This window comes from Phacochoerus africanus, chromosome 10, assembly GCF_016906955.1.
Source record: "Phacochoerus africanus isolate WHEZ1 chromosome 10, ROS_Pafr_v1, whole genome shotgun sequence".
Classification (NCBI taxonomy): Eukaryota; Metazoa; Chordata; class Mammalia; order Artiodactyla; family Suidae; genus Phacochoerus; species Phacochoerus africanus.
In genome coordinates, this window is record NC_062553.1 from 47619552 (window position 1) to 47644725 (window position 25174).

General features: G+C 46.3%; 1 protein-coding gene across 3 annotated transcripts in view; it reads left to right on the top strand.

Annotated features, from left to right (window-relative positions):
• The window catches only part of FNIP2 (folliculin interacting protein 2), a 132879-nt gene that overhangs the window by 48779 nt on the left and 58926 nt on the right, over positions 1–25174 (top strand). For all 3 annotated transcript variants that reach the window (XM_047751647.1, XM_047751645.1, XM_047751646.1), the window contains exons 2-5: positions 15447–15573; positions 19963–20088; positions 23161–23261; positions 23363–23434. In XM_047751647.1, the coding sequence (XP_047607603.1) occupies positions 15447–15573; positions 19963–20088; positions 23161–23261; positions 23363–23434 (426 nt within the window). The remainder of the gene's footprint in view (positions 1–15446; positions 15574–19962; positions 20089–23160; positions 23262–23362; positions 23435–25174) is intronic.

Below are 25174 nucleotides of genomic sequence, written 5' to 3' on the forward strand. Positions count from 1 at the left end.
AATAATAAGGATTCCTGGACAAGTTTTGATATGGACTTTTGGCGGGGTGGAGAGGACAAAGAAATCAGTTTGGAATCCAGGAACGGTGGGCAAAGGTCCCAGGTGTCCACAGGGGGGTGGGGGAGAAGCAGCAGGGACCCCTTCCTCCAGCCCCTGGTCTTGTGGCTTAGGGTCACGGAGACCTCGTGGGGACAGGCATGGCAGCACGAGCACTTTCCAGCCGCTGTGCCAGCCCCACCCTGCAGGTGCCTTTCTGTGACATGAATATACCATAATACACATTTCGGCCTCAAGTTCTGGCTCCCAGATAGCAACTGCCAGTTTCTCTAGGACGGCAAACCAGCATTATCTTTTTAAAAATTAATTAATTTTATTTATTTATTTATTTATTTATTTATTTATTTATTTATGGTCTTTTTAGGGCCCACAGCATATGGAAGTTCCCAGACTATGGGTTGAATCGGAGATGTAGCCGCTGGCCTACACTATAGCTCACAGCAATGCCGGATCCTTAACCTACTGAGCAAGGCCAGGGATCGAACCTGTGTCCTCATGGATGCTAATCAAATTCATTTCCACTGAGCCATGATGGGAACTCCCAAAAATTAATTTTTTTTTTGTCTTTTTGCTATTTTTTGGGGCCACTCCTGTGGCATATGGAGGTTCCCAGGCTAGGGGTCTAATCGGAGCTATAGCCGCCGGCCTACGCCAGAGCCACAGCAACGTGGGATCCGAGCCGCGTCTGCAACCTACACCACAGCTCACGGCAATGCCGGATCGTTAACCCACTGAGCAAGGGCAGGGATCGAACCCGCAACCTCATGTGGTTCCTAGTCGGATTCGTTAACCGCTGCGCCACGACGGGAACTCCCCAAAAATTAATTTTTAAACTGAACTTTTTATTTTCTTGTTTTAAAACTTTTTAAAAGTTATAATTGATTTACGGTGTTGTGCCAGTTTCTGCTGTACAGCATAGTAACCCAGTCATATATATATATATGCATTCCTTTTCTCATACTATTTCTCATTCTATCATGGTCTATCCCAAGAGATCGGGTATAGTTCCCTGTGCTAGACAGTAGGACCTGATTTCTTATCTATTCTAAATGTAATAGTTTGTACCTACCAACCCCAAGCTCCCCGTCCATCCCACTCCCCTGCCCTTGGCAATCACAAGTCAAATAGCATCTGATATCACTTATATGTGGAATCTAGAATATGGCACAAATGAACCTGTCTATTGAACAGAAACAGACTCAGATATAGAGAACAGCACTGTCTTTTGAAAGGCTTGCCCTCCCCACCTAGCCAGGGAGAGCATTTTCAGGCAAATTCATCAACTATTTGGACTGTGTAATTTAAAGACCAAGCTTAGGAGGCACTGGGGCAGTTCCTGGCCTCGTTTTCTCTGCGTCATCCCCAGGCCTGTCCATGTCCAGGAGTGGACCTTAAGATCTGGATCTCCCTTTCAGAACCAATGGAGCCCAAAACCACTTCTGATAAACCAGCCTTGCTCTTTACCTGGGAGAACAGAATGTTTTTGTGAGTTTTGCCTTCAGAGGTCAGTATTATTCTTTCTCTTCCTATTTTTATTTTGTTGTTGTTATTGATTTTTGGCCATGCCTGCGGCATGTGGAAGTTCCTGGGCCAGGGATCCATCTGCCACAGCAGTGACAACACTAGATCCTTAACCAAGGCACCCCAAGGGAATGCCCCTCTTCCTACTTAAAAAATTTTTTTTCTTTTCTCTTTCTACTTTTTAAAAATTCGGTGTACTAAGACTAAGTCCTGTATTATCTCTTTTGTAAGAAGCAAGTGAATACAGACATGTATTCCTTCTCCCACAGAGGGCAGCATACTCTGCATGAGAACCTGCTGCATGCATCAGACTTGGCTGTGGTCTCGGGGGTCTCCAGGCCCATGATCATGCTGGTGCTGTCCTGGCAGCGGCTAGGGGTATGTTGTGTGGAGGGAGCTTAAGTGATGTAATTTGCCCCAGCCAGCATCCTCCCCAGTTGTTTCCAGTTCTCTACTTTCAGTAGACATGCTGCAGTCACATGTTAGATCTGTTTAGTTCCAGAGGTGGATTGGTGGGTCCAAGGTTAAACACACCTGTGACCCTGAGAGCTGTGCTTGTTGCCTTTCATCTGCCCTTCACAGGTACCTCTGCCTGTGTTTCTCTCATGTGGGGTATCATACCTTTTGAATTTTTGTCCACCTGACTAGGTATATGATTTTAATTGACATTCCCCTAAGAGTGAGAGTTCACATCTTTTCCTGTGTTTGAAGACCATCTTATTTCTGTTTTTCTGTGACCTATCTGTATCTATTGCCTACACTTGCACTGGTTTGCACATCTTTATTGATTCCTGATTGTTCTCTATATATTAAGGAGACAGATCCTTTGTCTGTCGTATGAGCTGCTGATTTTTTGTGAACTTTTTGAAAAGGCCTGGATCACATTTTTCTATGTAACTAAAGTTGTAATGCTTACACAGCCTTGTGTTGTGTCTTTCAGGCTGACCGCTATGTCACCAGTGTTTGTATTTTCCAGAATGGCGTGTTCTGACTCCTGAGACAGAAATGCAGAGGCAGGGCTTGGGCTGCAGGGCATGTGAGCCTGAGTTGTTTGCTGGTGACGTGAAGGTGGTGCAGCACAATTGGCAGAGCATGGATTTTCAGTCAAGAGACACTGGTTTTAATCCTATTGGTGCCACGTGCTGGTTCTAACCTGACTAAAGTCTCCTGACATTTGTGTCAGCCAGATGGTGGAACAGAGTCTCTCACAGGACACTTGCGAAGGCCAGCTCTGGTTGTACATTCTGGAAAGGTGTGTTCGGCAGTTGTTTCCTGTGCGCTGCTCCCTGCCTGCACCCAGGCACCAGGCCTTCTAGGCTCTGAGATGATGCACTAAAAAGGGACAGTTATTTAATGCAATGGAAGTCAATTGGATACAGTCCTGAAACAGCAATAGCAAACTCATAGTGGTAATTAGGTTTAATAAATGAGAAGGGGGCTACTTTTTTGGAAACTTTGTCCTGTCCTTGGGGGAGGTGTGGTGGGGGGGAGAAAGGAGGAAAATGTGGTCTGTGAACGCTGAGCAGGACGCTCAGTAAATGTCATTATCTAAGGCCAAACTACATACTTGAAACTGCATCTGAATGTCTTGAATTAAGGTAGGAGTTCACCCACTGCCTCATGCTTCAGCTGCCAAAAGCTTCTTAAAGCCAACAGTCATTAAGGTTGTTTGTCTTAAAACAATACTAGAATCTTTGATGGGTTAAAAAAAAATAGAACTCTTCCTGTTGTATTCCTTGATTTCATTATTTTTAATTTTTCAAGAAATAGCAGAGACATTTGGTTAAATATTCAAAAGGCACAAAGCCTTGGTGGAAATTTATGGAACACCCACTGCCTGCTGGAAACACCCACTTTACATTTAAGTGTCAAAGCAAGACTCACATGGCGGGTATTCCCATCACCCCCATTCTGCAGATGAGGATATGAGGAACGCAGTGGTGGGTACCTGCCAGGTCATGGCTGGGGAGGCACTGGGTGGGGACATGGACCCAGGCTGCCTGGCTCCGGCAGCGTCCTCATTCCACTGCTTTGACAGACTCGCCTTAGGCGGTGCAGGGAGTGCCTTTCCCTGAGCTCTGTAAGGAGTGACCGACGTGCTTCTCTCCCTTAGCGACCTAGCTCTCTGCCCCAGATACCACCAGTCTTATGACGACATACTCTGCATGTATCATAAAATCCGTTTTTTCTCCTTGTTTTTTCCTGTTTGAAACTACATATGGTAGCATTCTATACACAGTGTTCTTTGTTTGCTTTTTTGTTTGTTTTGCTTTTTACAGCTGCATCCATGGCACATGGAAGTTCCTAGGCTAGGGTTCGAATTGGAGCTACAGATGCCGGCCTATACCACAGCCACAGTAATGCAGAATCCCAGCCCTGACTGCCATCTACACCACAGCTCACAATAACACTGAATACTTAACCCACTGAGCGAGGCCAGGGATCGAACCCACATCCTCATGGATCCCAGTCGAGTTTGTTACCACTGAGCCACGACAAGAACTCCATGTACACAGGGTTTTATGCTTCTTTTTTGTTTCCAGTTAAAGTGATATGCTAGAGTGTATTCTGTAATCGCATAAGGAGCCTCCCCATTTAGGGCTGTACCCCGGTTAACACTCTGTTGAGTAGATGTACCCTCCCATGTTGATGCCTTGCTGTTCCAGACAGTGCCGTGGTGGGTCCCTTTTTGTACCTGTGCAGGTTGACCTGTAGGATTAATTCCTGCGAGTGGAATTGCTGGGTCAAAGCATATGTGAGAATGGGTATTTGAACTGTGTCCTCCCTCCTTCCCCATCTCATTTTCCTTAGTTTGGCCCCAGCCTCTGCGCTGCAGCTCTGCTCTCTGACTGTCTCCCCACCCCATGCCGTCTCTTCTAAAGTTCATATTTACAACCAGAGATAGGTACAGTTTCTATTGATCTTGAAAACCCTATTTTGCAAACAGCAGATCTTATGGAAGAGAATCATGCTTTTGACATTGAAAACCTCTAGGGAAAAAGAATGTTACCTTATTTGTATGCAAGTTAACTGGATCTAGAATTTATATATAAAGCTGTGTCTTAAATATTTACTTCAAAGTTCACTTACCTGTTTTTAGTAGACAGTTCCTCTGGGTGGAAGGGAGGATGGGAAGCCTTTACCTTTAGGAAAAGACAAGAAATCACATTGATGCAAGTTAGTTGTGAGCAGAGCTGAAAAGTACATCTCATTCACCTCGGGTTATAGTAATACACGTGGACTATTCAGGTTATGCTGACAAGAGTGTGGAAGAATTAGCTCAGTGAACAGTGAGTCAATGCATTTCTGGAGATGGATGGCAGAGCGTCTTTTTTTATTAAAAAAAAAATTACGGGTAATTTCTAGTCTCTAGATACCAGAAAATAATTAAGTGGTATTCTTTTAAGAATTAAAGGAACCAGAGTTCCCATTGTGGCCCAGTGGGCTAAGGACCTGATGTTGTCTCTGAGAATGCAGGTTCGATCCCTGGCCTTGCTTAGTGAGTTAAGGATCTGGTGTTGCCATGGCTGTGACCTAGGCCTGCAGCTGCAGCTCTGATTTGACCCCTAGCCTGGGAACTTCATGAGCTGCAGGTATGGCCATAAAAAGAAAAGAAAAAAATTAAGGGGACCATTTTGGATTTTTTTTTTTACATTTTTAAAAATTATAGTTGATTGGCACTGCTGTGCCATTTTCTGCTATGCAACATGGTGACCCATACATACATACATACATATGCATTCTTTTTCTTATACCATATGAGCCATATTTGGAGAATCTGTAAGTTTTTTTAAAGGGGAGGAAGGGAAGAACCTGTTAGTGATAACAACAAAATCTGGGAAGCCTGCAGGGGTGGAGTCCTGGCTGGCGTGGTGCCCTTCGGTGACACCTGCCCCCCAGCCTCTCTTGCCTCCAGAGAGCTTGCACCTTTCCCCTTCATTTTGCCAGCATCTCCTGCACATTCTCTCAGTCAGCAGTGCGTCTGTGCTAAGAAGCCTACTTCTGTATCAGTGTAGAGTCCTTCGAGTAAGGCAAGGGTGTGCTGTGCTGAGGTGGAAACCAATTCACGGAAGTTGCCTTTCCCTCAGTCCCCAGCTGGGGTCTGTTTGGATTGCATTCTGCACACTTAGCAGGTAATCAGTGTGAAAGTTGACATTTGAGATTTTGAGGGGCATCCCAACTGCAGCACATCGTTTACAGAGGAGGGAGCACTGGGTGTGCCTGGGAGCAGACACTCCATCACCTAGACCTTGGTGTTCCGGCATCCAGTAGATGCTCCATGCTGCCTGGACCAGGTGTTCCAGTAAATGCTCCATCCTGTCTGGACCTGGCGTTCTCATGTCCAGCAGACACTCCATCCTGCCTGGACCCAGGTATTCCGACATCCAGCAGGGCCTTAGCCGGCAGCTGTGGGTGGTGGTGTCCTGACTGCCACACAGACCTTGCCTGGCTTGGAGTTCTACCTGACTTGGCCTTGACCCTGACCTCGGGAAAGGAGGGTGGAATCTGCCTTTCCTCTCCTGGTGTCATGGTTCCCCTTTGTAGCTCCCAAACCTCAGCTGTGTGGTGATTCATGATGTTTGGTCATTGCTGGGTGAATGTATTATGTAAAGACTGTGGTTTTAGCTTGTGACCCTTGTGGCCATTTATAGCATCTTCTCAGTGGGAAGCCACGCTCCGAGTCACCAGCAGCTTCCTTGCTTGTTAGCCTCCAGACCTCCCATACCCGGGTAATGCAGGGGGAGTTCTGCCTTCCCTCAGACAAGTTAGCCTTACACTGGGCATCAGCTTCTTATCCTGAAGTTCTCAAATCCTAAAATCCCTAAAAAAAGAAGTGTAACTGACCCAAACTACTATAAGACTTTTATAGCCACTTGATAATCCACTTAGCACAAATGCTTCTTAGTCAGCTTGGTGAAATATTCATTTGTTTTATTTGGGGTTTGACTATACCTCAGATGCTGGAAGAGCTGTTATATGCTATGTAGAATAAGCATCTTTCTAAAATCAAAATAAATTCAAATTCTAAAACATCTGGCCCCAAGGGTCTTGGCTAAAGGATTGTGTATCTGAGCTCAGCTTGGAGTCCTGCTTTGCAGTTTCCCCTTGGCTTTCCCAGCAGCCTTGGGAGGCAGGTTAAGGCATGCATCTGGGGAGAGCCGAGCTGGAGTCAGCACCTGCCCAGTTACCTGGGAGTGTGCCCTGGAGGACAACCAGGTGCCAGGCATCACGTCATCTGTGACTGGGACCCACTCCTCACCCAACTAGGTGGACTTGACCTTTCCTTCCCTATGTAGACATTTCTTGAAGCACCTGAGATGGTCTAGTTTACTGATTGCCTTGCACACCAGCCTTCCCTACCAGGGTGTGAGCTGGGACCTTGGTGTTTTCTCTTCGCATCTTTCCAGGCACCTGGTCAAGCCAGGTGGTGAGTGTGGGAAAGGAATGGATGCAGGTGTGGTCTTCGTGGCTCAGGTTACAGTCCTCTTTCCCAGCCAGGCAGGACGATTCTTTCATTCCACACGTTTCTTTTACAAGAGCAATAAAGGGTGTACGTGTCACCTACTAAAGACAAAGGGTTGTGGCCAACATCCAATATAAATTTCTGGGAAAATAACAGTAGGATACATCTAATTGGAATCATTTTATTTTATTATTATTGTTATTATTATTTGTCTTTTTGCCTTTTCTAGGGCCGCTCCTGTGGCATGTGGAGGTTCCCAGGCTAGGGGTTGAATCGGAGCTATAGCCGCTGGCCTACACCAGAGCCACAGCAACGTGGGATCCGAGCCACATCTGCAACCTACACCACAGCTCATGGCAACGCCGGATCCTTAACCCACTGAACAAGGCCAGGGATCGAACCCGCAACCTCATGGCTCCTAGTCAGATTCGTTAACCACTGCGCCACGACGGGAACTCCCTATTATTATTATTTTTTGTTTTTTTTAGGGCTGCACGTGCAACATATGGAAGTTCCCAGGACAGAGGCTGAATCTGAGCTACAGCTACCGGCCTACACCACAGCCATAGCAATGCCAGATCCAAGGCGCATCTGTGACCTTCATCACAGCTCATGGTAACACCAGATCCTTAACCCGCTGAGCAAGGTCACGGATCAAACCCGAGTCCTCATGGATACTGGTTGGGTTCATTACTGATGAGCCATGACAGGAACTCTGAAAGAATTTTAAAGTTAAATCTTTCGGTTCACATTATATATTAAAGCTTGTGATGAGAATTTGATTCTAAGTATTTTTTTACTATACTGTTGAAAGCAGGATAGCAGTTCAGAGGTGAATTTTTATGTAGCTTTCTGAAACGAAACCAGGCAATTTGGGATGCTGTATGTGTGCAAAATAGAGGAAGGAAAAGTCAACTGACTAGCAAATTCCTTTTCCTGTTGCCATCTTGCTGAGCTATGAACCTAGCAAAAAAGAAACAAAAAGTTCCAAATATATTACTGCCATCTATTTACATAATTTTTTTCTCGCAATAAATAGCTTGCTACTGGGCAGGAAATAATGTACATTTGTGCTGACAGGGTGAACTCTGATCGCCATCTCAAGCATAATTTTCCCTTTTCCTCCATCCTGCCATTACTTTATTTTCAGGTAATAGTCGTTAGAGCCTCCTTAACTCTTGAGATGGACTTCTGTCTGTGTCTGAAAACTTTTTTGGAGGAAGAGGAGGAGTGGTGGGAATCGGTAGAGAAAAGAGCATACCCAAGGTCTCATGTGTGGCAGGGAAATGTAACCATGGACACAGTGAGCTCATGGGGCGGGGTTGTGGTTTGTACCCTGTGCCTGAGGTGCCACGCAGGCAGCAGGCATGCAGGAGCCGATTGCCAGGTGGACAGTGTGTGCCAGTCTTTGTTGTGATCACTCTTGTGGGTTTTATTGGGTTTGTGTTGTTTCGTTTTACCTTTTCTTGGACCATTTAAAGTTCCTGATCATACCTGACTCTAAACATTCACATTCCTGGATCACAAGACAGCTCTTTAAACTCTGCACATGAACTTAACTTTGACTATCTTTGTTGCCTTGCGTGGAGTCTGAGGAAGAACGTTTCTGAACTGTTCGTCTCTCATAGACCATGCTTCCACATGGGCGAACTTGAGGGCACCTGCAGCCTGATTCCTGTAAACATTCAAGGGCAGTATCAGAGACCAACACGGGGGTCTCAGAGGACGGAGCAGATCGCTGCAGCAAAGCATAAAACTGCTACCCTCAGCCTTGGTTTAGTCCTCTCCTAAAACACAGCTGACTGTGTCGTTCACTTTTCTCAGAAGGTGGGATTGGCACTCATACCTCTGCCCATGGACCAAACGCATATTCCTTGAGTCAGCAGCCAAGGTCCTCCATGGGTGGCCCCAACTTCCAGCCTTGTTTTCCGTGCGGTTCTCCTGCAGTGGCTGTACCCAACACCCAGGACTTGGACGTCGTGCCCCTGGGCTCTGAGTCTGATGCCTGCCCTCTGTCTGCCCTGACTCCGAAGTCACCTCCAGACCTGATCCCGGCCTCCCCTCTTCCCTTCCTCGTTCAGATACTGCTGCTTCCAGGCATGTGTCCTGTTTTCTTTCTTGCTCTCTGCATCCTCTTGTTTTCGTGTGGCTGCCCACGTGGCTGTCTCTTCAAGTTCCCTGGAAACAGGGACCTTCACATTTCTTAATCTACTCTCTAAGATAAGAGCGCCAGCATTCCTTGGCTTTCCTGGGCTCGTAGTTCACCATCCAGTGTCTGTTCTCACATAGCCTTCTTCCCTTTGTGTCTATGTTCAGGTTCCTTCCTGTTGTGTTGACACCAGTCATTGGATTAGGTATGATTAATCTGGTGTGATTATACCTACACAGACCCTGTTTCTGAACAAGGTCATGTTCACAGGTACCAGAAACTAGGAATTGAACATATCTTTGGGGAAACACAGTTTAACCACAGCAATGGTTATATCTATCATAAAGACAATTCTGTTTTCTCTACTTAAAATCCTTTGAACTGGAGTTCTCACTGTGGCTCAGGGGGTTAAGAAGCTGACATAGTCTACCTGAGGACACAGGTTTGATCCCTGGCCTCGCTCAGTGGGTTAAGGGTCCAGTGTTGCTGCAAGCGGTGGTGTAGGTCACAGATGTGGCTTGGATCTGGTATTGCTGTGGCTGTGGCGTAGGCCTCAACTGCAGCTCCTATTTGACCCCTAACCTGGGAACTTTCATATGTCACAAGGTGCAGCCCTAAAAAAGAAAAAAAAAATCCTTTGTACTATTGCTTATCCCCCCCTCAGGTAAGTCTTTTAGACTTTGGTCACACACTTTCTGCTCTTGAGTTATTCCAGAAAAAAGACCTGGTTTTAGGTCCAACCAGGCAAATCTTGGCATCATGGAAAAGGGTTCATATAAGCCCTTTTGTCTAAATTTTACAGTAGGAAAAGGTAGAGATGCAGCCTTATTGTCTTGTGCCTCAGGCCATATGGCTGTGACCATAAATAGACAAATAACACCATGTCCCCAAGACCAGGGACAGTGTTCTTCCCTTGCTTTCAGCAAAAGCAGAGAAACATGATGTTTCTGACCAGAATAAATGTCTTTAAAAGATGAGCCAGACATTTTTTTTTTTTTTGTCTTTTTGACATTTCTTGGGCTGCTCACGGGGCATATGGAGATTCCCAGGCTAGGGGTCGAATCGGAGCTGTAGCTGCCGGCCTACACCAGAGCCACAGCAACTTGGGATCCGAGCCGCGCCTGCAGTCTACACCACGGTTCACGGCAATGCCGGATCCTTAACCCACTGAACAAGGCCAGGGATCGAACCCACAACCTCATGGTTCCTAGTCGGATTCGTTAACCTCTGAGCCACGATGGGAACTCTGAGTCAGACATTTTAAGGCAAAAGCCCCAGGCTTATTTTTCAACCTCTTTGGCTCCCACCAAGAGCCACCCTCAGTGACACACGGGACCTGTGGCTGGTGCTCTGGGCAGCTCCAGGTACCTGTTGGCTGGATGCTGTCGTGAAGGGAATAGCGTGGTCTATGGTTACATGTGAGTCAGGGTGGCAGGCAAGAGCCTGTGGTGTGCTGAGATTTCCACACACCACTTCCTATAATCTTCACAGAGGCTGGGCTTCCTTAAGACAGGGCCACAGAGGAGAGCTGGCATGTGGTCCCAGGCCTGCCCCCTTCTGAAGCCCTCAGTGAACTTCCTGCATGTCCTTTCCCAGATTCCATGGCTGGAATTGCCTCTACTAAAGATGATGGGGACAGTCAGAATGTCGGTGATGGGGACAGTCAGTGATGGGGACAGCTGGACTCACAATTAGGAGTTAAACTAGTGACAATGTTTTTATGCAGGAGGGAGATCAGAACTTTCCTCATATTTTAGAAAATACTTTTTTTCATTTTGGGTTTTCTTTTTAATTTGCTTTTTAGGACTGTTCCTGTGGCTTATGGAAGTTCCCAGGCTAGGGGTCAAATCAGAGCTGCAGCTACCAGCCTATACCACAGCCACAGCAATGAGGGATCCAAGCCGAGTCTGCAACCTACACCACAGCTCACAGCAACCCTGGATCCTTAACCTACTGAGAGAGGCCAGGGATGGAACCTGTGTCCTCACGGATACTAGTCAGATTCGTTTCCATTGCGTCACAATGGGAACTCCTTTTTTTCTTTTTTAGAAAATATTTTTTTAAGGTATTGGGTCCAAAAGTTGGACAATATGACATACATGCTTTTCCCTTCCCATATCTTTTCTTTTTTTAATTTTAAATTCAATTTTTATTATAATTGATTCAGTGTTGTGTCAGTTTCTGCTTACAACATAGTGACTTAGTCATACATATATACACAGTCTTTTCTCGTACTTACCTTCCATCACGTTCTACCCCAAGCCCATTTCTTTTCATCTTTTTCGATTGAAAAATAACATGAAACATGTGATAAGGTATTGTGATCATTATTAAATTTTAGGTCTTCCAGACACAGTATCCTCAGTTTGATATGTATCTGAGTTATTGTTACCCCTCATAAATGATAATGCTGTCTTGGCAAAATGTAATTATTGGGGCAAAATCATTCGAACAAGAAAACACAAAGCAATTACATCTTTGTTGATCTTTCACCTTTGACAGCTTCGGCCTGTGTACTGTGTTTCAGTAATTACAGAGGGTGTTTTTCATGACCTTCTGTACTTTTATAGTGTAGTGGTTCAGGCACAAACATCAGGACTTGTTGGTTGGAAGTGACAGAAAGTGGCTCTGAGAGTCATGCTCCCTGGGGACAGCTGGCTGACCGCCCCCCTCTGCTCCTTTCGTGACTGTCCTCAGCTCACGATGGCAGAACCAGGCCCCAGCACCCCAGGGTGACTACTCACAGCCATCAGCCAGGTGGGGTCAGGTGGCTACATCTGACCAGCTGGGCCTGGCCTGTGAGCAGGAGACCTGTGGTTTCCCACACGCTCCCCATTTGTATCAAAACTAGCAGGAGGTGTGCTGGGTAGGCAGCTTGGAGCACAGGCTGCCAAGGGCTACAGTCAGAACTCAGTGTTTTCTGGTGCTAGGATTGAAGAAAACAAATCGTGGTGCAGTGGTTAACGAATCCGACTAGGAACCATGAGGTTGAGGGTTCGATCCCTGCCCTTGCTCAGTGGGTTAACGATCTGGCATTGCCGTGAGCTGTGGTGTAGGTCGCAGATGCGGCTTGGATCCTGCGTTGCTGTGGCTCTGGCGTAGGCCAGTGGCTACAGCTCCTGTTGGACCCCTAGCCTGGGAACCTCCATATGCCATGGGAGCAGCCCAAGAAATGGCAAAAAGACAAAAAAAAAAAAAAAAAAAAGCCCATGCTTAGTATTAACTACAACAGCCCCCAAAGGGAAGAACCAGCAATGCACAAGGCATGCTTGGGGACCAGACATCAAAGCAAGTTTTTTTTTTTTTTTTGGTCTTTTTCAGGCCGCACCAGCGGTGGCATATGGAGGTTCCCAGGCTAGGGGTCGAATTGGAGCTACAGCTGCTGGCCACAGCCGCAGCCACAGCCACAGCCACACCAGATCTGAGCCGTGTCTGCAACCTACACCACAGCTCACGGCAACACCAGATCTTCAACCCACTGAGCAAGGCCAGGGATCGAACCTGCAACCTCATGGTTCCTAGTCGGATTTGTTTCCGCTGCGCCACGACGGGAACTCCAAAGCAAGTTTTTAAAAAACATTATATTGGAGTTCCCTTTGTGGCTCAGTGGGTTAAGGACCCGACATAGTATCCATGAGAATGTGGGTTCTATTCCTGGACTTGCTTAGTAGGATAAGGATCTGGTGTTGCTGTGAGCTGTGGTATAGATTGCAGATGCTACTCAGATCCCACACTGCTATGGCTGTGGTGTAGGCTGGCAGCTGTAGCTCTGATTCAACCCCTAGCCTGGGAACTTCCATATACTGCAGGTGCGGCACTAAAAAGAGAAAAAAAAATCATGCTAACGGTCCTTTAGTGATTTGTTACCACTTTGGAGCACTTACCCACAGCAGCCTCCGTGTGAAGCACTCTGCACATGTTGCTAAATTCCTGGGGCAGCTTCGTGAGGTTGTTGTTCATGTTCCCATTGTGCTGACGGAGAGATGGGACCTCAGAGAACTGGGATCTGGATCCACATGTCTGACCTCACTCTTTTACACTGTCTCTTGGTTTCTGTCTGTTTGTCCTCAAACTACCCCCCAGCACCCATCCTCTCTTCGTGCTCCCAGCACCTGGCACCCCCTTGGCCGCTGCCCATACTGAACCATCTCAGTTCTGCCCCTTGAGCCCATCTGCCCCTTTCCTCTGCCTCTGTGGCTGTCAGGCTGTCATTCTCGCCTTAGGTTGAAGGGCCTGAACTCTTAGAATAAGTTCTGTTTGGCTTTCCTGCTTCTGGTCTTAATCTTCCCCGCCCGTGTTTTCCTTAGAGCAGCAGCTTGTCCTTTGGAACGTGTATACTGACACTTGATAGACTGAGTTTATCAACCTGTTCACCTTGGCCTTTCAGAGGTGGTCCTTGCCCTGCTTGCCTCTCCTGCTCACTTTCTCCCTCAGCCTTTTCTTTCTTTCTCCAATGCACCAATCTTATTTCTCTCTCTCTCTCTCTCCCTCTCTCTCTCCCTCTCTCTCTCCCTCCCTCTCTCTCTCTCTCTCTCTCTCTCTCTCTCTCTCTCTCTCTCTCTCTCTCTCTCTCGCCACTCCCTCAGCATGCAGAAGTTCCCCAGCCTGTGATCAAACCTGCACCACAGCAGTGATAACTCCAGACCCTTAACCCACTGAGCCACACAGAGCTCCTCCAGTGCACCAATCTTACACCTTGTCCTGTCCCTCCCTCTTCTGAATGTGTTCTTCATCCACACACTTGTCCTCTCTTTGTCTCTTCCTTCTTCAAGTCGTGGTTAAGTGTCATGTCCTTAAGTCCTTAGGGACTTCCCTGCCCTTCCCCCAACCCTTAAATCTGAAAATAGAAGAGTCTTTTCCTTTTTGCACTTTGACAGTCTGTATTTACACGTTCATATATGGTGAGCAGACCAGTGTTCCCCACGAAACCGCATGCTCCCTGAGGTCAGGGACCAGGTCCGCTCAGTTAACTAACTGCTAAACCTCTAGCATCGAGCTTGGTGACTGGAACATAGTAGTCATCCAGATCCATGCTGAGCGGGTTAACAGACTGATGACTGAAGATGACCAGGGTGGAGCCTTGTTAGATGACTGCCCTTTGTTGGTTCTTGCATTCTGGTTTCACTTACTGCTCAAGAGCAAACGTGTATTCTTGGAGTTCCTGTTGTGACTCAGTGGTAACAAACCTGACTAGTCTCCATGAGGATATGGGTTCAATCCTTGGTCCTGCTCAGCGTGATAAGGATCCAGCATTGCTGTAGCTGTGGCATAGGCTGCAGCTACAGCTCTGATTAGACCCCTAGCCTAGGAACTTCCATATGCCATGCGTGTGGCCCTAAAAAGACCAAAAAAAAAAAAAAGAGCAAACATGCATTCAGAGCAGTCTTGTCCCAGTGGTTTCCTCCTTGCTTAGGAATAAGCTGCACTTCCTTCATTGCTGACTGTTGGCAGTTCAGATGCTCTCCAGCGACACACCTGGCTTTCCAAACTTCTGTATCAGAGCCTGCTATAGTAGAAGAAAATACTAAGTTTCGGAATATGTAATTCCTGTAAATTTAGCCTGAGCAGCTGGGAGAAGGAGAGAGAGGGCTCTCCTGACTTGCTATAAATTCCTGGCCCAATGGGGCGAGGCATGAAGACCCCCCAGACCTCAGGTGTGCAACCCCTAGAACCCAGGTGTCCAGTTCAACTCTGTCCACATGCCCTTTGCGCTCCTGCCTGCCATCTTTGCCCAGACAGGCATTGGCAGGAGAAGCATTCTCTCCAATGACTTTTGTTTGTTTGTTTGTTTGTTGTCTTTTTGGGGCCATACCTGCAACATATGGAAGTTCCCAGGCTAGGGGTCAAATCAGAGCTGTAGCCACTGGCCTACACCACACCCATAGCAACGTGGGATCCAAGCCATATCTGCAGCCTATACCACAGCTCATAGTAACACCGGATCCTTAACCCACTTAGTGAGACCAGGGATCAAACTCTTGACCTCATGGATACTGTCGGGTTTATTATCACTGAGCCACAACGGGAACTCCTCCCGTGATCTTTCACTTCAGCAGCCTTCCCAGCCTTTGTCATGGGCAGTATTTATGTGGCCCATTGGCATCCACAGACAGGGCTTTGCGTCCAAGGTCTGAAGGGATTGCCTTCTGCCCGTTGGTGGCCCTTGGGCACAGGGGCACCCTGACTGGGAGAGTCCCCATGACCATCCCGAACATTGCAGGTAACATGACTTCTTTCTCTCCTGTTAATCCACAGTTGGTCATGCTCGGAGTTGGACCTGAATGAGATTCGCCTGATAGTTTACCAGGACTGTGAAAGGAGAGGCAGACAAGTCTTGTTTGATTCTAAAGCTGTGCACGAGATTGAGGAGGTGGCAACTCAGGTATGAAACATGGATTGCTTTCATCTTTTGCATTTTTTTTCTTTTAAAAATTCTCTATTTTAGTTGATTTACAAAATTCTGTCAATTTCTGCTCTACAGCAAAGTGACTTGGTTTTATATATATGTAAATATATATGTATATTCTTTTTCTCATATTATCTTCCATCATTTTCCATCACAAGTGATTAGATATAGTTCCCCGTGCTATACAGCAGGATCTCATTGCTTATCCACTCCAAATGCAATAGTTTGCGTCTACTAACCCCAATCTACCAGTCCATTCCACTCCCTCTTCCTCCCCCTTGGCAACCACAAGTCTCTTTTCGATGTACATGACTGTTTCTTTTCTGCAGATAGGTTCATTTGTGCCACATATTAGAATCCAGATATAAGTGATATCGTATGGTATTTGTCTTTCTCTTTCTGACCTACTTCACTTAGTATAAGAATCTCTAATTCCCTCCATGTTGCTGCAAATGGCTTTATTTTGTTCTTTTTTATGGCTGAGTAGTGTTCCATTGTGAATATGCATCACATCTTCTTAATCCATTCATCTGTCACTGGGCATTTAGGTTGTTTCTATGTCTTGGTGATTGTGAATAGTGCTGCTGTGAACATTGGGGTGCATGTATCTTTTTAATGAAAGTTTTGTCCAGATATATGCCCAAGAGTGGGATTGCTGGGTCATATGGTAGTTCTATATTTAGTTTTCTGAGGTACCTCCGTACTGCTTCCCATAGTGGTCGTACCAATTTACATTCTCACCAGCAGTGTAGGATGGTTCCCTTTTCTCTACACTCTCTCCAGCATTTGTTATTTGTAGACTTAATAATGATGGCCATTCTGACCAGTGTGAGGTAGTGTGTTTTCTGTTTGTGCTTTTAACCACCTCTCTGAGCAGGTGTCATCATCTTCTGTTTGGGCTGTACCATACAGTGCCATTAGTGGTTCAGAAGAAACGCAAACAGAAGCCCCTACCCCATCTCATTTGTGTTCTTATTAATATACACAGGTGAGACTGCAAGTAATCATGCAGATGCTAAACAGCGTACTATAGATATTACTAGAAGTGAATTTGCTGGTAAGTTGCAATCCAGTAGGATTTTGATGCCAGAAATGTGCCATGTAAGGGAAAACTGAGAACTCTGAAATTCATGAAGTGTTAGCCCAGAAGTAAGGTAGTAGATCGTTCTGTCCTGTGTTTCTCATAGATACTAAAAGGTTACACAGCACTGGGTTAAGAGATTTCCTCCCCACAGGGCCTCAGGGTGCTAATGTGCACTGTTGTCTGCAAAAGGGACTGTGTCTCAAGCCTGTCTGACCAAGGAAGTTTTATAGATCTCCTTTTTTTAGTGGAGGGAGTGGTGATGGTGGTGGTGATGGCAGATAGGTGGTGGATAATGAGGGAGGTGATGGTGGAGGTGTTGGTGGTAATGGTTGTGGTGATGGAGGAGTTGCTGGTGGTGGTGATGGAGTTGGGTGCTGCTGATGGTGGTGGTGATAGAGGTGTTGGTGGTGGTGGTGTGGGGTATGGGGAGACCTGGGGATGGGTAAAGCAAGAGCAGAGCAGCTCTTGATCCCTTGGAACCAGAATGGGAAAGGTGGAGTGATGTGTCCAGGTGGGAGCAGCATCTGGTCCTCCCTATGTGTCTTTGGGATGTCAGTCTAGTGTGCTTCTGACTTACCACATTTTCAACAGTCATTTAGATGTCTACAAACTAAATACATTCACTTGTGTCCATTCCTTTCATGTTCAATAACCTGCTACCTGTATTGAACAAATCCTGGCAGTTTAGAGAACAGAACATGTAGATAAGTGAATACTCTATGTCATCTGGACCGAGATCTCTTCCTGCTTTTGATAAGGTTGTTTCTGCAGGAAGAAAGCATTTGGTTAAAGGCAGTTTGGCTGGGCAGATTGCATAGTGCTTATTTAAAGTGGAAGGCCAGGTAGCTAATCATTACAGTAGTTGTTGGGCTTGTTAGGTAGGTGGGGGGTGGGGGTGGGGAATAGATGAGCAATCTCTCAGGTGATTCCCCTGAAGGCTTTAATGGTAGATTTGTATCAGAGTTTAGGTGAGCTAGCAATTGACCCTTTGGTGGACAGGACACATTTCCCCCTTGGTTTCCCAAATCATGTCTTATTTCCCTGAAGGCCTTGCACAGATGGTTTAGTTGAACACCAACCCTCCATCACTAGGGCTCCTAATGTTGGAAAGAGGTGGAGGGGAAAGAGTTCTCACCATTTTGCAAAGGGAACCAGAATCTTCAGCCGTTCAGATCAGCCATGACCCTGGAGTCTGAAACAGAAGCTTCCTGGGATGCACTCATGTAACCACAAAGGCAGTTAGACCCAGGGAGGTTTGCAAGGCCACAAAACAAGTCCATCCTGGGCTCTGCTCACTGTACCAGTTGCTATCGCCATAGAATGCTCAGCAAGCTGTCCCCAGCCAGATGGCCTGGGCAGGTGGGGACTGTATGTCACTCCTGTTCCTGGCTTAGATGGTGTTAAGTAGCAGGCAGATCTGAAGGGGGTGCTGGGGGTGTGTGTGTGTGCTTGGTGTGACCTCAGTCCCTGGGCCACCATCCCTGCTGCTGGAGGTTGTGGGTGCATGGCTCCCGTATCCCTTTGCCCATCCTCAACACCAACCCTACCCTCCTCCCCCTCCACAAGCCTGAGTTCCCAGCAGGCACATGACTGCAGGCATTTGCATTCGACCACCAATGTGACTGTCACATTGGAGATTAGGTCAGCTGCAGTTGCATTCATGTTTTTCCCAGCAAAAGCTGCACACAGAGAAGCAAATAAGGCTCAGGATGGAAACAGCGTTATCACAGAGGGCACAGGATACTTTGGTAAGGACTATATCTTGGTGTAGGAGGAAGGGAAACCTTAAAAAAGTACATCTTTATTTCTTTTTCTTTCCTTTTACAGCTGCACCTGTGGCATATAAAAGTTCCTAGTCTAGGGGTCAGTCAGAGCTGCAGCTGAGGCCTATACCACAGCCACAGCAACACAAGATCCAAGACGCATCTGTGACCTATGGTGCAGCTTGTGGCAGCACAGGAGTCTTAACCCACTGAGCAAGGCCAGTGTTTGAACCTGCATCCTTATTGACACTATGTTGGGTTCATAACCCACTGAGCCACAATAGAAACTCCATCCTTTATGTCATTGTCATAAAAATTAGCGTGAACTCCATGTGGGGAATGTAGTAGATTGTCCTACAACCCCGCCCTTTGAAGGCCACCTTGTAGCACATGCTGTGTGGTCCCAGGAGGCCCTGTTCCAGAGTCCCATCCTCATCTTTTATAAACTGGACCTCGTGACTTTCATTAAAGGAGTTATGGGAGGTATGTCATTAAAGCACATGCCCAGGAGTTCCCATTGTGGCTCAGTGGGTTAAGAAACCAACAGTGTCCATGTTGATGCAGGTTTGATCCCTGGCCTTGCTCAGTGGATTAGGGATCCAGCATTGCCACAAGCCGTGGTGTAGGTCACAGATGTGGCTCAGATCTGGTGCTGCCATGGCTGAGGTATAGGCTAAACCGGCAGCTCCGATTTGACCCCTAGCCTGGGGACTTTCATATGCTGCAGATGTGGCTCTAAAAAGACAACCAAAACAAACAAAAAAACCCCACTTGCTCAGTCTTTCCAGATTAAGAGTTCTGTCTTCTCAATTCCATTAGCTTGCTAGATACTTAAATTTGGAGCAGTGTGTTCATCCTCATCAGTTTTGTAGCTTACGACTCCCTAGTGCTAAAAATCCTCTAGTGACCCAAACAGGTCAGATCTCAGTGATGATTTTAAAATATGAGTTGAAACCTGAATAATAGTTGAACTATTTAACGAGAATAGTCTTCACACATGGCCCCCCACCTGCTCTCTGCCACCCTTCCTTAACACTCAGCTCTTCTAAATAAGAGAGACTCTTGGAGTTCCCCTTGTGGTTCAGCGGAAACAAATCCAACTAGTATCCATGAGGACATGGGTTCCATCCCTGGCCCCATTCAGTGGGTTAAGGATCCGGCATTGCTGTGAGCTGTGGTGTAAGTCGTAGAGGCAGCTTGGATCCCCGGTTGCTGTGGCTGTAGCGTAGGCCGGCAGCTGTAGCTCTGATTCAACCCCTAGCCTAGGAACCTCCATATGCCACTCACTGGTGCGGCCCTAAACAGCAAGAGAATGAATGAATGAATGAATGAATAGATACGAGAGACTCTCGGGTACCATGTTTCTGTTCTCATTAAAAAGGAAAAAACGAAACTCAGGTTTTCTGCTCAGCTTGGGCCGGACAGCACAGAATGGTTTAGGGGAGGACTCCCAGTGAAGCGAGTGCTGGGGACCACTCTGCGTGGTCCTGGCTCAACCGCTTCTCCCTCTTCCCACAGAAAACAGAGGACGTTGCCGGGAAAGCTTCAGCCAAGTGCTGCCACAGCAGCGGTGGCAGCCTCTCTTCCCACGGTGCTCCTGGGGGCTCCTTCCAGCACACCAAGGAGCAGCTCCCCAAGTACCAGGTAAAACCACCATCCCTTCCAAGCCCAATGCCCTGCGGGGCTGATGTTCGCTGTGATTCCTACACATGGGATGAAGTCTGAGGGCTTGGCCAGGGGTTGGGGGTTGGGTACTAATTGTTCTGAAATGCACCCTGTGTCTCTTGTCAGTGCTGTGTTCAAGGCTTTCATCTTGCAATAGAAGCTGCGGTGGTCTGGGGTGATTCAGGGTGACAAGGACCTAATGAGGAACAGGTACTGCAAGGCAGGGTTTTCTTCCTTTGTTGTCAGAACCAGCTGAATTAAGGCATTTTCCAGTTTTGTTCTAAGAGCTCTAAGAAGACTTGGGGATGTGTATTCACATGTAAGAAGGTAGTATTTGCCAGTAGAAGGGAGAGAACCTTTAGAGGAGCAAACTGGAAGCCAAGGCTGAACTTGAGCTTGGAGGATAGAGGGCTGGTAGCATTTATTGTGTGGGGGTGTGTGTGTGTGTGTGTGTGTGTGGGTGGGTGGGTGTGGGTGTGTGTGTGGGTGTAACTCAGTAAAGCATAAGGGTTACTGAGAAATATTGGCTAACTAGGTATAAGGGAAGATGCCCCATAAATATTAAATAGCAGAGGGCTACTACTTGATGGAGGTGTTTTTGTTTTGTTTTGTTTTGTTTTGTTTGGCTTTTGGTGGGTTTTTTTGGAGTCATGTGGAATTTTGTCTACCATATTCCTAGAATAGCAAAGCCAGGAAAACTACCAGTATCAGCTGCCACAGGTCTGTGGAACTTTGTTAACTTCACAGTTGGTTTGTGGACCTTGTACCCCAAGAAAAAGCAGATTATGAAATGGAGGTGGTGGGTGGAAGTAATTAATAAAGAATGTGAAGGCCTGTTAGTTTCTGTCTGTACATAGTGAGAAGAGATTGGTATGAGCTGTAACCACAAAGGAGCCTATTAAATAAGGCTGATAGATTCATGTTTCTCTTTCTTCCTTGGCAAATGTGTATGAAGAGGTGTGTGTGTGTGTATGTGTCTGTGCATTTGTGTGTAAATATGTGTGCATATGGATTTGGAGTTAAAAAAAGAAGAGGTAGTTCCTGCTGTGATGCAATGGGATCAGCAGCATCTCTGTAACTCCAGGATGTAGGTTCAGTCCCCAGGACCAGACAGTGGATTAAAGGAGTTGCAACTTGGATCTGATTCCTGGCCCAGGAACTTGCAAGGTGGCCAAAAAAAAAAAAAGCTCAGTTACCATATTGGAGTTTCTGCTATGGCACAATGGGATCAGTGGTGTCTTTAGCATTGGGATGCAGGTTCAATCCCCAGCCTGACACAGTGGATTAGGGGATCTGGCATTGCTGCAGCTACGGTATAGGTTGTGGCTTGGATCTGATCCCTGGCTCAGGAACTTCATTTGCCTTGGGGCAGTCAAAAAAAAAAAAGAAAGAAAAAAGAAAAGTGTTAAAGGTGAAGTTCCCATGGTGGCTCAGCAGTAACAAACCCGACTATTATCCATGAGCACCTGGGTTTGATCCCTGGCCTCGCTCAGTGGGCTAAGGATCCGGCATTGCCATGAACTATGGGGTAGGTCACAGACACAGCTCAGATCTCTAATTACTGTGGCTGTGGCATAGGCCAACAGCTGTAGCTCCAATTTGACCCCTAGCCTGGGAACTTACATATGCCATGGGCGCGGCCCTAAAAAAACAAACAAACAAAAAAGTTAAGGGCGATTGCCATGCTCTTGCTGGGCTAGAAGGCAAAACAGCAAAGAATCTCTCTGGTGGGCTGAGTCACAGGAGAGGGTAGTTTTGTCTGGTCAGGCCATGGGAGGCCGTGGCACCCTGGGCTAGTTGGCGTGGATGAGATGATGTGTCTGGTCCAGCCATGGAGGCCACAGCACCCTGGGCTGGTCCACGCTCACTTCTCCCCTCTTCATCCACATGTCACCAGCCTTATGGTAGGGCCGTGAATCCTCTCCCCAAACATATCTCTCCTGTATGACCATATAAGTGTCATGACCTAGGAGTGAATGTGTTTGGGTGGGGGCCTCCAGAGCTGCAGGAGAGCCTGGGCTTCCAGATAAAAGGCGGGGGTCCCCACACCAGGAATGACTAGGACCACAGTAGTGGTTGGGAACATGGGCTGTCTGGGAACAACCCAGTTCAAGGGATGATTCAGGAAAGTAGAGATTTTAGAAGAAGAGCAGTCATATGCATCAGAGACTGTAAGAGAGTTTAACAAAGCAAACTGGGAGGCGCCCACTGGACTTGACATTAGAATAGTGGGGGACTGGGGGCAGGGCAGCAGCACCCTCCACCCTCTTTGATGACAAAAGGGACTTGAAAGATGTCAGAAGCTGGAGGATCAAATATTTTTAAAATATTTTAGTAAAACTTTAAAATATTTTAGTAATGCTTTAGTAAAACAGACCTTCTGTTATCTTTTGTACCCCTCAAAACCCTGCCTGCACCAATTGGAGTTTTCATTCAATGTGAATGATTCTTATTTATTTATTTATATAATAATTTTTTTCCCCATTATAGCTGGTTTACAGTGTTCTGTCAGTTTTCTGCCGTACAGCAAGGTGACCCAGTTACACATATACATGTATACATTCTTTTTTCTCACATTATCATGCTCCACCTTAAGTGACTAGACATAGTTCCCAGTGCTACACAGCAGGATCTCATTGCTAATCCATTCCAAATCAACTTGAATGATTCTCTGGCTGTTGGTTCTTTGGCTGAATAATCCTGAGCCATCTTTCTTCTCAGGATGTGTTCTTAGTACTGGGCCTTTCACCACTTAATCTTTCCTATTTAGGGTTTGCAAATGAAGATGATGAAAATACTTGTTTTCTTGTGATAAGATTAAAAATAAACTCTGACAAAATGCCTGGGTCCTGTCTGAGGATATTGTGTATAAGGAAGAAATCACACATACCAGTAATAATCTGGGGGAAAGTAGGCAGGCAACATATAGGTTAAGATTGTAGAATGATCAGTTGCTGCTTTGAGAAATAGCTATCAAATACCAGCCGATATGCACATCATTTTCTGTCACATTGTTGGTGATGCGATGTTGGCTTCTTTCCCGGCCACCAGTACACACGGCCAGCCTCCGACGTCAACATGCTGGGTGAGATGATGTTCGGCTCTGTCGCCATGAGCTACAAGGGCTCCACCCTGAAGATACACTATATCCGGTGAGTTGGGGCAGCTTCTGCAGCCATGCGACACAGACTGGGGTGCCCACCCTCTCATCAAACTCTTGTCTCTCCCTCTTTGCCCTTCTGTTTGTCTCCAGCTCTCCTCCACAACTGATGATTAGTAAAGTCTTCTCAGCCAGAATGGGCAGCTTCTGCGGGAGTACAAATAAGTAAGTCTGGGCTTTTGCACCTGCCCTCACCCTCCAACCCCCCTTTTCCTAAGTGGCTGTTTCTGGATGGGGTCATTATTTGGGGGCCAGGAGGTTTTTTTGAGAAGAGATGCAGAATGAGTCTACATCAACAAAAGGGTTTTCAAAGTGGCCATTGTCCCACACATAGGGAGTGTGAAAAGGCCTTGGACCTTATTAGGTAGCCCTAGAGACAAATGACTGTCTCTGCATATATTTTGGGTACGTTCACCAAGTTTTCATTCCCTAGAAAATGAAAAGGGGAAGGGAAAAAGGAGAGGCCACAGTAATGAGCTTATGTGATTATGAGCTTATGATATTATTTTACTTTAAAAAAAAAAAACCTTAGGAGTTCCCGTTGTGGTGCAGCAGAAATGAATCCAACTAGTATCCGTGAGGATGCGTGTTTGATCCCTGGCCTTGCTCAGTGGGTCAGGGATCTGGTGTTGCCGTGAGCTGTGGTGTAGGTTGCAGATGTGGCTCAGATCCCACATTGCTGTGGCTATAGTGTAGACTGGCGGCTGCAGCTCCAATTTGACCCCAAGCCTGGGAATATCCATATGCCTCGGGTATGGCCCTGAAAAACAAAAACAAAAACCTCATCTGGGAGTTCCCGCTGTGGCACAGTGGGTTAAGAATCTGACTGCAGCAGCTCAGGTCACCGAAGAGGTGTGGGTTCCATCCCTGGCCCAGAGCAGTGGGTTAAAGGATCTAGAGTTGCTACAGCTGTGGCTCAGATTGGCCCAGGAACAATGTGCCGAGAGTGTGGCCATTAAAAAAAAAAAAAAAATCTCATTTGTTAGTCTGTTGGTCTGTTTATTTCTGAAGGAGTGACGCACAGAGTGGGGTTCTCAGGCCAAGGGGCTCCTGAGTGGCAGGAGGGGCGTTCTGTGTTTGCCATCTCTCTACCGTCCAGTAGCCTCTGTGGCTGGTAGGGGCTAGGGCCAGGTGATATTTTGATTCTTCCTCCTGAATTTCCACCCCCCTTTGTTTTACACTTCTTTGTAATCTGAAAATACTTAAAATGCCTAACTTAACTCTTACTGTAGCACATTTTTTCATATATTTTGAATTTTTCAAGCAGAAATATGTCATACATTCCTTTCTTTTTTTTAATGAAACAGCAAAACATTTGTTATACGTAGGTAAGTTTGAAAGAAATGTTTGTTGTCAGTTAAAGGGCTATTCTTAGGGGTCACATGAAGGATGTTAATTTTACAGTCCTGGGAATTCGAAAGCATGTTTCTCTGAAGATTTGGGCACCACTGAGTAAATCTGGTGACTCTTCAGTGGAATCATGAATTTACTTATTTGAACATTTAACACTGGATGGTCATGACTGACGCCAGTATGGGAATTGATGTTTATCTTTTGTGAGATATTCTTTTTCAGACCATTGATATTCCTTGAACATTTATACAACCCCCCCAATAAAATATTAAGGTCAGATATAAGTAAAAATTATGTTGGCCTCAGGATGCTATGTTATTCTCAAAATTTTTGTTTGTTAATAAATACAATAAATTATTAAAATGTGCTTCTCTCATATGTGTATTTGTGATTCTAGTTTTTTAGAAGTCGTGAAGTCAAGCTCCTATGGGAATCATAGTTTCTGTCACATGCTCCTCTTGAAAAAAGTTTTAGATGTTAACTCAGGGTTAAACTGAATTTGACTTTGAAGGTTTATGTAAATATCCTGGGTGTCATTTTCCAAAGCAAGAT